The sequence below is a fragment of the Mustela lutreola genome, chromosome 7 (genome assembly GCF_030435805.1).
Source record: "Mustela lutreola isolate mMusLut2 chromosome 7, mMusLut2.pri, whole genome shotgun sequence".
Taxonomy (NCBI): Eukaryota; Metazoa; Chordata; class Mammalia; order Carnivora; family Mustelidae; genus Mustela; species Mustela lutreola.
In genome coordinates, this window is record NC_081296.1 from 124,423,223 (window position 1) to 124,435,949 (window position 12,727).

The following is a 12,727-nucleotide window of genomic DNA, read 5'->3' on the forward strand; positions in this document are numbered from 1 at the left end:
GGGGCACAGCATGGCAGGGTGCCCCAGGCAGAAGTCCGGAAGTTCTATCCTCTACCAGCTGTGTAGACGGGAGCTAATTGCTTCACCGCAGCTGGGGCTTCCTCATCTTGGGGGGGAGGGTACTAGCACCCACCTCCTGGGGTTGATGAGCGGTACTTGGCGCATTCCGTGGGGACATCTAGAGTCCCTGGGAGAGGGGACGTGTGTGTTGATGACTCAGAGGTCTTCATCAAACCCCAGGAAGGGGCAACACTTTCAATGTCCCTGCATACCCCCAACCTGGCACTCCTGCCAACCCAGAGAGCAGGAAGAGGGGAGCCGCAGCCGCAGAACTGGAAACCAGCCCAGCAAGCAGAGAGGACCGCCCCTCCTCCAGCTTCACGCGGGTACCGATACTGAACTGAAAATCCCCATGATCCGTCCCACAAGCCGGCAGTGTATCGAGGAGAACCCCACTAGGCAGAGGCTCTAGGCAAATGGTTGCTGGTGATTTACTGACATTATGTTTCTGTACGAACGGTGACCTCTGTTCCTCGAGCTTTATCACCGGGTCTGCAAGATGTCACCTGGGCCTTCCCAGGCCGGACCCTCAGGGTGCACAGTGAAAGGCCAGGTTTGGCTGGGGAAACTGCTTATTATCCACCCTTGTCCGTCTGTTTACTCCTTTTTTGCCAAAGCTAATTGTGTGCTGGTCAGCCTTGTTTGGAACCGTTGGCAGACCTCCATGTATGAAAACGTGTTGGGATTCACCTGGCTTCGGTGTGTCACGAAGTGCAGCTCAGCCAGCCTCCTCTGTGTTGGCATCTTTAATGGAGCCATAACAACTACCATAAATTAACAAATTACATTCTTCAAAGCAGAAGCACAAAAGAGGGATGATTCATGAATGTACTGATTGTTCTTCCAGGGCAGACACTTGCCAGCATGTGGCCTCTCGCTGGGTCCCAGAGAAGCCGGCATGCAGGGTGCAGGGACAGCGGTCATGCCCTGCCCCCCACGTCCTGTGCCCCCCGTCTAGGGCTTGGCTCCTGTCCCATTCGGTAGCAGAGTCTGGGCCAGGAAAGACCGGCTGACCCTGCAGGGTCAGTGTGGGGGGCCGAGGTGTCTTTTGAATCGGAATTGAAAGTGAGATTTGAAGGGCCTGCCTCTTAAAAAAAACCCAGCAGAGCTAAAGGCAATCCTTCAAGGCTGGAATGAACTTCCTTGACCTCACAGGCATTGCTCCTCTTCCCTGTTTCCTGGAAAAGTCAGTGACCCAAGTGAGGGTCACTAAGTTCCAGGACCATTTCTCCTGCTGGCTTGCTGCCCGTTTTTCAGTTATCCAGACTCTGTTCCTTTCTGCGTGGTCCCCATGACTCTCAGGAGGAAATTTGGTAGCCGCTGATTAGAACATTGAAGAACTTGGTGGCTAAGATTCAGTTTGGAGATGTCCTTGAATTTGGACCTAATTGCATGATATCCACTTCTCATTGGCATAGCCTGTAGCACAGGATAAACCTCTCCTTACTTAATGGGTATGCTTTTAACCTTCTATAAATTGGTGGGATTGAACAATTAAAACGAACGCCAAACCTGCCTTCTAAACTCTGGACAGAATATACAGGGGGCTTTTGTTGTACGAAGGAATTGAGTAAATTCGAATCTTTATAGGATTTGTGCCATAGTGACTCTTTCAAAGCAGTGACTTGGTTTACACCAAGATTTAGAACCGTGTCATATATTCATATGGTCTTTGAAGAGGTAACTTCAGAATGAACTCAGAAAACAGCTTCCTCTGATCTGTGAGGTTTTACCACCCGTGGTATGAGCTCTGCTGCTCTGACAGGCAAAATAACAGTGACACACTCCCCCCCTTACTTTTGGACAATTTATGGTTCCATCATTAGGTCTAAAGTATTATGGCCAGATTGTGTAAATTTTACAAGCTTTGGAAGAAACTTCCAAAGATCAAGGCCTAACACCCCCAGGCCATGGTGTTTCTGTGGCATTTGAGGGTCTCTTCTCTCTTGGTGGTTTTCTCTGGTGAGTTTAGTCTAGTGGGAGCCCATGACAGGAGCCCATGGTGAGGGGACCCCAGATTTGAGGCTTGCAGGTGAGGTCACTCTGAGACAACCTTCAATTTCCAGCCTATGGTATGAGCAGGTCCCTGGGCCAGGATATGTCCATTTGAATGGCAGAGAGATCATGAACTTGGACATTAAGCCACCTGCTGCTCTGTGAGGGGGTGGACCAATGGCCCAGCAGGGAGTCACAGATCCTGGAAGACAACAGTGTTTGATCGCACAGGGCCCCTCCATTCCTAAGGGGTGAGACCCACACCCTTCCCCCTGTGCCTCCCCTCCGATCCTGCACACCTCTGACTCCAGCGTCTTGGGCTTCTTGCCAGGACACCTGGCAGCTGTTTGTTCCTTAGTTTGTTGGGGCCTACGTTTTGAATAAATAGTACCTGCAAATCGTAAACGACTACAAAGGTACAAAGGATGAGAGTGAGAAGTTCTAGCCCTCCCCTGAGACTCAGCCACCATTGGCCCCAGCAACCACTGCTAGTAAGCCCCTGTGCACTTTCCAGGGCTGTCACACACACTGGGATGTCATTGCTTATCAGCGTACCTAACACTGACTCAGACTTTATACCAGCCGCATAGAATAAATCCATTGTGTGAATTTACCGTAATTTAACCAGTACTCCATTAACTGACATTTAGATTATTTCTAATATTTTACAATACATCAATAAGTATCCATCTATATTTTAAGATAAAAAGATAAAATTTAGATAAATTAGGTAAATTTAGATAAATTTCTAAAAATGGAATTGATGGATCAAAGGGTGTGTTCTTGTTAATTTGATAAATGTTGTCACATTGGCTTCCACAGAGTAGTACCAGTCCACAGCCCAGCCAATAATGTGCGAATGCCCATTTTCTTACATCCCTATCAACACAGAGCATTCTCAGACTTCTAGATCTCTGCCAGTCCGATCGGTGAAAAGTGGTATTTCAGTTGTCTGTTCATGGCTTCTGCTCATTTGTCTTCTTACACACTGAGCTTTCCTTTTTGGTTTGTAAGCGCTTATTATGTGTCAAAGAAATTTGCCTCATGTCTGTGATACAAGCTATAAATATTTTCTCCTGTTTTTATTTTGTTAGTGTTCATGTTTGTCTTTTTTGTTTTTGTTTTTGTTTTGCCAGTCTTTAGAAAATGCATTTATCAATCTTTTCTTTATGGCTTCTGGGCTTTACATGACATTTACCTATTTTTACGGTTTCCTTTCCTGAAATTCCAAGTATCTTCTGGGACCGTTAGTATAAACACCGTCTTATAAAGAAGGTCAGAAGGGGTTATCTCCACCACTTTGCAAGAGGGAAACCCAGGCTGGGTAGAAATAAATGTCTCTGGGGTCTAACTGGGGCAGGAGTCAGAGTCAGGGGAGCTGCCTTAGAGCATTTGAAGTTTACTGTACTGCAAAACCCATCTCCCTGGAAGCCATACCGCTTCCTTAGGATGGAAACCTCCTGGTTGGCCATCAGAGACTCAGATATTCGCTGATATTCCAGGCTGAACCAGAGCCTTTGCCAAGCCAGGCAGCTTTTTGGTGCCCATCTTTTAATTTCCACATTGGGATGGCAGCTAAAAATGACTTTGCGGTAGGTGGTTAATTTCTGCTTGTTACGTACTAATAATTATAGCTTTCACTTTGGCACTCTCACAGTTGAAACCAACGGCTATTCTTAGATGTGCAAGATCAGATTTTCTGATTTCTACTGTGAATTTAAAGCCGCGATACTCTCTCGATACTCTCTCGAATTCCCCAGCCCTGGCCTGGCCTCTCCCATTCCCCCACCCCCTTCCCAGGCTCCTCCCAGAGGCTGCATCAGCAGGGTGGAGGGGGCATCCTGTGGCCAGGCCCCCGGAAGAGATGAGGCCTGTGCCCAGATAGCTGGTGTACACGTCCTTGGGAGCCCCTGCAGGAGCAAACACATGGTTCCCCACCCCCCCCCACCCCTACCCCCCCCTCCCCACCCCTCATCCCCCCGACCCCGTCAGGCCTGCCTCATTCAGGGCCAGTCTAGATTAAGCAAACTCCACCTCTACCCCCAACCCCAGCTCCTGCCCTGGGGGGGGGGGGGTTGATTAATGATCTACACCTTTATCGAGCACTGCCCATATGTCAGACTTTATTCCAAGGACTTTGTGTGTCTTAATTTGTTTTGTCCCTATGAGGTATAAATACCTTATTCACCCCACTTTACAGATGAAGAAACTGATACACAGCTCTCAAGTCTCTTGCCTATTATTACCTGGCTAATAAGTGGAGGAGCCAGAACTCAGAGCCAGCCAGTGTGGCCCTGGCACCCCAGCTGTAAGCCAGGGTGGGCACTCGGGTGGGCAGCACAGTGTCTTCAAGCACGTGTCTATGGGGCAGCATCAGAGCAAGGCTCAGGAGTCAGTGGTCGTGACAACAGTCCCTGCCTTGATGCAGCTTACAGACGTGAAACAAAACAATTAGAGAAGCACTTCATTCTTATGGTGCCAGGTGCCATAAAGGGGCAGTGTGGTCCCCTGGGAGAACTGGTGGCAGAGGTTGTCCCCACACCCAGAGGCAAGAAAAGGTTTGAGCATGGGGCTGGTGGGGGGAGCAGAGGCCTGAGCAGTGATCGGTGGTGGTCAGGCCAATGGTGGGGAGGCCTGCAGACCAGGCTAGAGAGTGTTGGAGAAATGCCAAGGCCCTTGGAAGCCATGCTAAGGTCTTTAAGTGAATCCTAAAAACATTGAAAAGCTACTGATGGACTTCCAGTAGGAGAGTGAGAGGGTCAGAGACAGGCTTTGAAAAGACCACTTTGTCTAAACATGGAGAGTGGAATGGAAGCAGCAAAAGTGGGAAGAGAAAGAGCAGAGTGTGGAGGCAGAGGGAAGTGGGCTCTGAGATGCACCATGGAGCTGGAACCATAGGACTTTCCATGGGTGTGATGTTGGGGGCGTGGAGAAGAAGCCTGTGTTTGGGGCCTGAGTCACTGTGAGCCACTGGTGACGCCATTCTCTGCAATGGGAAGCTGGTGGGGAGGGACCGATGTGGTAGAGTCAGGGAGGAAGGGAAACCAGAGTCGCGTTTGAACTTGGAAGTGTCCAGTGCCCGTGGACATGCGAGTGAGGGCCGCAAGCAGGCAGCTGGAGAATCCAGCCTCGTTTCAGATTTGCCTGGAAACAGACACTGGGGAGTAAGGATAGAATGATGAGAAGGCCTGGGAGGAGAAGGCCTCTCCCCACAGAGAAGGGAAAGGACCAGGACCAAGCCCCAAGCCACGCCCACATTTGAAATTTGGGCAGGAGCGGGGAAAGCCAAAGTGAGCAAAGAGGGGGTGGTCAGTCAGGCAGGAGGGAAACAGGAGGGGCGGCGCTGGGGCAGCTAGAGGGGTTTCCTTCCCTTGTGCGCTGCGCAGTCAGACTGCAAATCCCCGTGTCACCTCGCTCCGGCAGGGTGAGCTGGGCGGGTCTTCCCGCCTCCGGGTGAGTCCTGGTTTGCTCCGGTGCAAAATGAGGGCGGTTGTGACAGCTACACCAGATAAGGCGAGCGGAGTGCTCAGTGGGTAGCAAGCACCTGGTAACTCTTAAAATCACTGTTATTGAGGAGGTTGTGGCTGGTAGGAAGTGCTGCTGGGAGGTCGAATGGGCGCAGACAAAAGCACCTGTTGGACGTGGCGTATGGGAGTTGTCGGTGGCCGTGACAGGTGAGGCTGGGGAGGGGGGGTCGTGCTGGGGATGGAGCCCACCAGTGTGGCTACAGGGCTCCGGCAGGTGAGGAGGACAAGGCCAGGGTGCACGGTCGTCCCAGGAAAGACCCCCGTGCAGCAGAGGAGAGAAATGTGGGGTAGTTGGGGAGGAAATGTGCTTGAGTTCAAGCTCGGAGGTTGCACTGGCTGACCCAGAAGCATATTGATGGCCTCTGGGCCGATCACATCCACACTGAGCTCCTCCTCCTCCCGAAGAGAGAGAGAGAGAGGATACGTGAAGGTCTGAATCCCTGAGGAGAGCAGGCCAGTGCTGGGGTCCAGGGCACAGGCAGAGGGGTTGGCCTCAGTTACAGCAGAAGGGAAGCAGAATGGATGGGCACAGAGGACAACAGAGGGCTTGTCAATGTGGCAGCAAGGAGACGCTCAGGTCTGTTCTACTGGCTTCTCTTTTCCCTTTGAATGAAGAATCAAGGTCAGCCGAAGGGGAGGGGGGCTTCTGGGGAAGGATGGAAGCATCAGGAGACCAGCTGGGCCAGGGTCTGGATGGGGGGTCAAGTGTCTCCCGAATGAGCTAGAGGATGAGGAACTAGTCCACCACCCTGCCCAGCCGCTGGGGAAGGCGTCCCTGCAGGCAGGTGGGCACCGCCACTTGGAAACTCAGAAATATGTATCAGTCATGCAGCCAAGATCCTGACAGAGGCGTTCGGCCAGACCTTCACTGAGGAAAGGACCTGGGCTGCACTCAGCTTGGGCACAACAGGCCCGGCTTGGGACCCCGGCCAGAGAAGCTCAGGTTTGGACCAACACACGCAAACGAAATCACTTCCAACCTTGCCCAAACAAGGGAAAAGTGAAGAACAGTTCTGGGGAGAGCTGATAACGGCTGCAGTCCCTTCCCCGAGACCTTCGTGACTTTGAAGGGTGAGGGCAGCTCACCCAGGCCCTCGTACTGAATGTTATAGGAGAGGGAATTCATGAAAGCACAGACGGTGTGCTCTGGGAGGACCTGCTGCTTCGGAAAGGGACCCTGTGCTCCCCCTGGGAACTCCTCAGCACCCCCATAGGCAGGGGCTAGCCTGGAACCAAGCTGCTAAGATTTATTTTCCAAGCACAAGTCAGGAAAGCAGGGTTTAGGGTAAAGGAAATTGTTTTCAGGGCTCAGGGAGTCTGCCGGCCTCACTCCCTGCCTGCCTGCCTGCAGGCCTCACCTGTGAGACCGGGGAGCACACGAGTCCTTCCCTTCCTCCCTCTCTGCCAGACCTCAAGTGGCATGGAAGAGCCGACAGCACCCACGCGGGTACAGCCCTCAGGCTGCTTCCAGCATTTACTGCCGCTCCTTTGTATCAGCTTCAAAATAGGTGTCCCCTCTGGGTAGACTAACCCCCGGGGGGCAGGCTTCGATAGCTGAAGGCACCTGTGTGAGAAGCCACTTTGCATCTTCCTGGGCAAACGCAGCCCTGCGCCAACGCAGCCCTGCGCCAGGCACACAGCCTGGCTCCAGCAGCGTCCAGACTCGATCTCAGCCCCGTTCTGCCCAGTACCTTTGCACAGTACACAGTCCTGAGCCCAGGGCAGGCATGTTGGAAGCCACCTCTCAATCTTGCCACTGACATGAGGCAGGTGCTTGACAAGTGTTAGAAGCATGAGTGAAAGGAAACTGGACCTGTATGGGACCGTGGGTACAGCCCTCTTTCTCCCTAGCCGCACTCCAAATGATTCGACTGATGTCAGAAATCCCAGCACTAAGGTTTTATTTCTGGAGCCAAAGACTCTGTGCCCCAGGAATACGTGATTTCCTCGTAAAGGGGGAGTGACTGTTCTAAGCTATCGTCTCAAAGGAGCCATGGTAAAATGAAAGGCATCCCCAGATACACCCCCAGCCCAAAGAGGTGCGGGCTCTGCCAAGTGGTTTTCCCTCCCTGCACCTCGGTCTTCTCCCTGCCATCTGGAAGGTGGTGGGGCTGCACCAAGTGCTGTCCTCAGCGGTTTCAGCTGCCTCTGGGATCGGCTTGCACCACCTCGGCCAATCCTTACCACCGTCCTGGAGAGCTGCAGGCCGACATCGGGCCCCCGCCGACAGGTGAACAGGCCGAGGGACCTTCCCGCCTCGCCCGAGGCTGCACACACAGCCCCGGTGCAGGAACCCAACCCTCTGTGTTCTCATGACGCTGGTTTACAAATGGGGGACCTGGAGCCCTGAGGTCCCCAGGGGCGCCCCAGAGGCTGGGACGGGAGACCAAACCAAGAGGGAGGCGAGCTGCCACTCTTAAGATGCCTTTGGCAGAAGAGGCTCCACTACGGAAGACAGTTTAAAAATCATCATATCACATGGTGCCATGTCCTTCCATTCCAGCTTCAAACAGACACATTTGGGAACAGCCAGCCACGCACCTGCCTCCCCCCACCCCCTGCTGTGAGGAGCATAGGCTTTACCAGCCATGCAGGTCTTCTCCTACAACTTCTGCACCACCAAAAACAAGTCCTTGGAGGCCTGGGTTCTTTCTCTCACTTGCATGATCATGACTCAGCGGAATCTCTGTCTTCCGATCGATTCCTCAGGAAGGAAGCGATAGCATCAGACTCCCTGAGACACGTGGTCCCACAGAGGACCCTCCCAGAATAGGGCTGATGGGTACATTGTCATGCTGGTGTTTAAGCCGCTGCCCCACTCCCCAATCTTGTTATAAAAATTCTAGAAGCATTCTGTCCCCACTCCCAAGTTGGTCCTTTCTGCCTAGTGATTTGGATGGCAGAGGCGCAGTGGGTCACCCAACCCATCAGCTATAGGCCCTGAGGACCTTAGAAATGTCCGTGAGCCCACCCTCAAAACGGGAGCCAGTCGGGAGCCCAGTGCACAGTGGGAGGAACATTCATACAGCTGGAACACTCAGGTAGCCTAAAACCATGGCGGGCGTGCAGCCGGCTGGCCAGAGTGGAAAGGGCACGGCAGGACGGAAGCAGACAGCCCTGTGGTGGCACCAGGAGTATGTTTATCTCCCAGGACGGGCAGGCTTCGGCCGGGGCCCAAACCGAAGGACAGATACGTGTCACCCCTGTTCCTGCACAGTCCCCATGTGTCACAGGTGTGCAGTGAACACCTGGGGAGCCGGACCTCCTCAGGACAGGAGGCAGGACTGAGCCAGCACTGCTGCTGTCGGGGCTCAACTGGATTGGAGTGGCCCGTTTCCATGTCTGGGGGGCCCTGCGCCAGCCCATCATCTCCGTGCAAGGCTGAATCCGCCGTCGACGGTGGGGGGGGACCCACAGGCTGGAAGAACAGATGGGGGTGCAGGCCCGTGCCTAGCCTGAGGGGCTCTCTCCTAGCCTGAGGCGACTGCTGTTGGGGAACATGATCACCAGGAAAGAGAAGGGCCGTCCAGGAGGGTTGAAGTCAAAAGTCAGCAGCGTTAACACACCACAACTGTGTGATACACACCTGCCCTTTTCCAGCCTCAGGGCTCGAAGCTGGAGGTGGGGAGATAGAGGAGTCTCTGTCTGGGGGCGGACCCTGGACCCCCCTCAGGAAATCACACGCGGGGCCTCAGCCATCAGAGAGCGCAGAGCCTGGGCTCCCCTCTGAGGGGAAACATGGGTTGGAAGTAGCTGTCAGGAATGGCAGCGACAGAGCAGGCCTCCAGGGAGCTGGGGCGTCACGGCCCTACCAGAGGAAACAGGAGACCGAAATCGTGTGTGGAAACAGCACGGGCTCACCAGGGCAGAGCCTGGGGTGTTGGGGAGCAGGAGGGACACAGGTTCGTATGGCCAGTAGAACCAACTACCACCAAGGGCTCCGAATGCCAGGCAAGGGGAACTGGATGGTACCTGGGGGCAGGGGAACCTCTGTTCACAGGTCTCCAGCTAGGCTCTGCCTCTAGCTGGCCCTAAGTCCCGGGACAAGCTGTTCAGCTCCCCTGCCCCTGTTTCCTCGTCTATGCAATGGCCCTGTGCACTTGGGTACCATGGGATCCTGTGCAGGTGAGGGAGAAAGGCACCAAGCATGTGCTTAATGAACATTAGCCGCTGTTACCGCTATCAGTCATTCCGCCATTCGTTCGTTCAGCAGCTGCTTCCTGAGCTCTGACTGCCAGGGGCTCGTCTCATCCCTGGGAGCACAGTGGTGAGGACAGACGGTATGGCCAGCAGGTGAGGGGCCCAAGGAGGCCCTGGGCTAGTCAAGGCACTTCCAGAGTGGCCTCCAGAAGACTGCAGATGAGGTGCACAAGGAAAATAGTGACACTTTTCTGTTCCTTTTGTATTGTGTTGTCCTTCCGTTTCTGTTTTGGCTTGTGTTGTATTACACATAAAATATTACTGTGCGTGGAACTTGGAGGTGGAGAGCCAGTGGTCCAGGCAGGAACCCACAAGCCAGGGGCTGCGCGGGACCGAGGAGAAGGGTTGAGGGTCCCGGAGCTCAGCAGCCACCTGAGTAGGACTCAGGGCAGTAGTCTTGACGGATACAGCCAAGGAAAGAGGAGAGGGGTCTGATGTCCTTGAAGACGCAGGCCCAGCACTGGGACCACAGGCCTTCGGAAGAAGAGGGCACCTGAGCACACCCCAGAGCCGGGGCGGGTGACACTTGAACATCCCTCCTCTTTGGGAGGCAGGGGCTGCCGTGCAACTCAGGACTCCATGGGAGAGAGTCGAGGCCTGCAAGTGGAGAAAAGGTCATTTTCCTGCTTTTTGAAAAGTGACAGCTTGGTTTTCAAAGAGCCGTGTTGGTGTTACGGGGTTCTAGTTTCCAGGGCATGGTACCTCTCCCGGGATGGAGGGCAGGATGTGATGGACCAACCATTTTCTCTCCTGCCTGTCAACATGGAAGCCACAGCCTGCTGTGCACTTTCTGGCGTCAGGAGAACAGGCTGCGGGGTAGAGCTGGTGCCCTTGACGGGCTGTGTGCCTCTGGCTTCCTTGTCCTTCTGTCATCCCGGCCCTTTCTTTATGGTTGTCAGAGAGGAGGGCAGGTGCCCTAGATACCAAGGTGGGCCCTGAACGTGGGTGACCTTGGTGGGGTGGGGCGGGTCAGGCCGGGCAGGCCTGCCTCCCCTCTGGCAGATGGTGACACGTATGCCCTCCAAGGCCCTACACCGGGAGTGACTGGAGTCCCTGTGCCACCGTGGGCGGAAAGGCCCGCCAGCCTGCAGCTGTCTCCACTTAGGCTGGGGGATTGGCTGGCTCTGGGCCCTGCATATTCCAGATGGGCCCCTGCCAGATTCCCAAGGGAGGGGCGCTATAAATGCCCCCCACCCCCAGAATCACAGCCATTCGCAGGGCCTCTGAAGGGCAGTGAACCAGGAAAGCATCTGCCTTCTGCTCTCTACCCACAGCTGAAGTCTACATTGGCATCGGGAAACCTGCAGAAGCCACAGCCTGTACTCAGGAAGCTGCCAACCTCTTCCCGATGTCCCATAACGTCCTGTACATGCGCGGCCAGGTCGCAGAGCTCCGAGGAAACCTTGAGGAAGCCCGGCGGTGGTACGAAGAAGCCTTATCCATCAGTCCCACCCACGTGAGGAGCATGCAGCGACTGGTGAGTCCCTGAACCAGGGTGGGACCCCATTCCTGGATTGGGGCTCCCCTTGGGAATAGCCGGTAGCTCAGGACCTCTAAACCCTCATCCAGTTTTGAAGGCCCAGGCACTTAGCCTGCCAAGCTGTCCCGTTGCCTGGGGCCAGCAGTGCCCATTCCCAGGTGGTTTATCCAGATGGATCCCGTGGGAGTTAGCCGTGCTCAGCCTTTGCCACTCCACCCAGTGGTCCTGTTCTGTGCAAGGGTCCGGTGGGAGTCACTGGTCCCCTGGCCATTGCCCTTGTCACCTTGGTCGCTGTGCTGCTAGTGGCGGCCACCTTGTGGGATGTCCATACGCCAGAGAGACCCCAGCTTGTCTCTGATGCTGCTAGCTAGTAGGGGTATCCTATCAGCGGAGGGAGAGGTGGACCCTCTTATGTTGGGAGGACCCAGGTAAGTCACCTAGTTCACACCCTGTGTATGGGGGTGGTGGCTCCCCAGAAATGCACCTGTGCCCTTCCCAGATGGCCAGGCCAGAAGCCTGGGGCGGCCCTACTGCTCCCCTCCCTGCCTTGCCAGAGTCAGCTCTCCCTCCGCCTGGGTTTTGGTTAGGTGGGGGAGCAGACTGGTCCCCCTGCTGGGTTCTTCTCGTAAGGTTGACTGTGTTAGGCACGTATGTTGAGCACAGCTGCCCCACAAAGCTGGCAGTGTCCTCCTGTCTTCCTGTGAGAGTCTGAATTGAAACTCAAAAGGTATCAAACTCTGTGCTGCTGGGTTGCTGGTAGTTGCCTCTCTGTGCCTGCGTGCCCGGCTAGGGTTCGGGATCTGCGCTTCGTACTCAATGGCAGGCTCTCTCTGATCTAATGAACCATGAGAAGGGGAGGTTTAGACTGAAGCCGAGGTGGCCTTCGTGTCCACAGCCCTTGGGAGCATGGGGTCCATAGTCAGGGGTTAGTGTGTGATACGAAGAGCGAGCACTGGACAGGGAGTCTGTCTGGGGACAGACCCTGTGCCATCGGTCGCTGGCTCTTTAACCTTGGGGAAAGACCCTGAGCTGTCTGCACTCAGTTTCCTTTCTGTAAAGTGAAAACAAGCAGCTGGATGGGCTGTGAGTCTCATCCAATGCCAGGAGGGTACAGTTTGGGACCTAAGATGTAAAGTTCTTGAAAGGATCCCAAAGCCTCCATTTTCCTGCCGTTCCTCATAGTCATAGGGGCAAAATGTACAAGGGGCTCAGCAGTTTCAAAAATAACTAAGTACTGGTATTCCATTTTAAAAATAAATCAGACCTTCTCATAATTATAACTACTTGATTTCTTTCCACCTTCCCTTGAGGCGCGTATTTTGTAGCTCAGTACGGCTTTATAAATAAGTTTACGTATTATCCAAACATTAGCCTGTTTGATTAAAAATATTACATGGCTTTTAATTTTTTGTCTCTCTATTGTAAGAGGGTTTTGTAAAGAGCTTTTCAGATCTCTGTGTCTTTG

The 12,727-nt window shown here is 54.1% G+C and overlaps 1 protein-coding gene across 6 annotated transcripts in view; it reads left to right on the plus strand.

Annotated features, from left to right (window-relative positions):
• The window catches only part of TTC7B (tetratricopeptide repeat domain 7B), a 247,450-nt gene that overhangs the window by 205,835 nt on the left and 28,888 nt on the right, over nucleotides 1-12,727 (plus strand). For all 6 annotated transcript variants that reach the window (XM_059182508.1, XM_059182509.1, XM_059182510.1 and 3 more), the window contains one exon: nucleotides 11,057-11,259. In XM_059182508.1, the coding sequence (XP_059038491.1) occupies nucleotides 11,057-11,259 (203 nt within the window). The remainder of the gene's footprint in view (nucleotides 1-11,056; nucleotides 11,260-12,727) is intronic.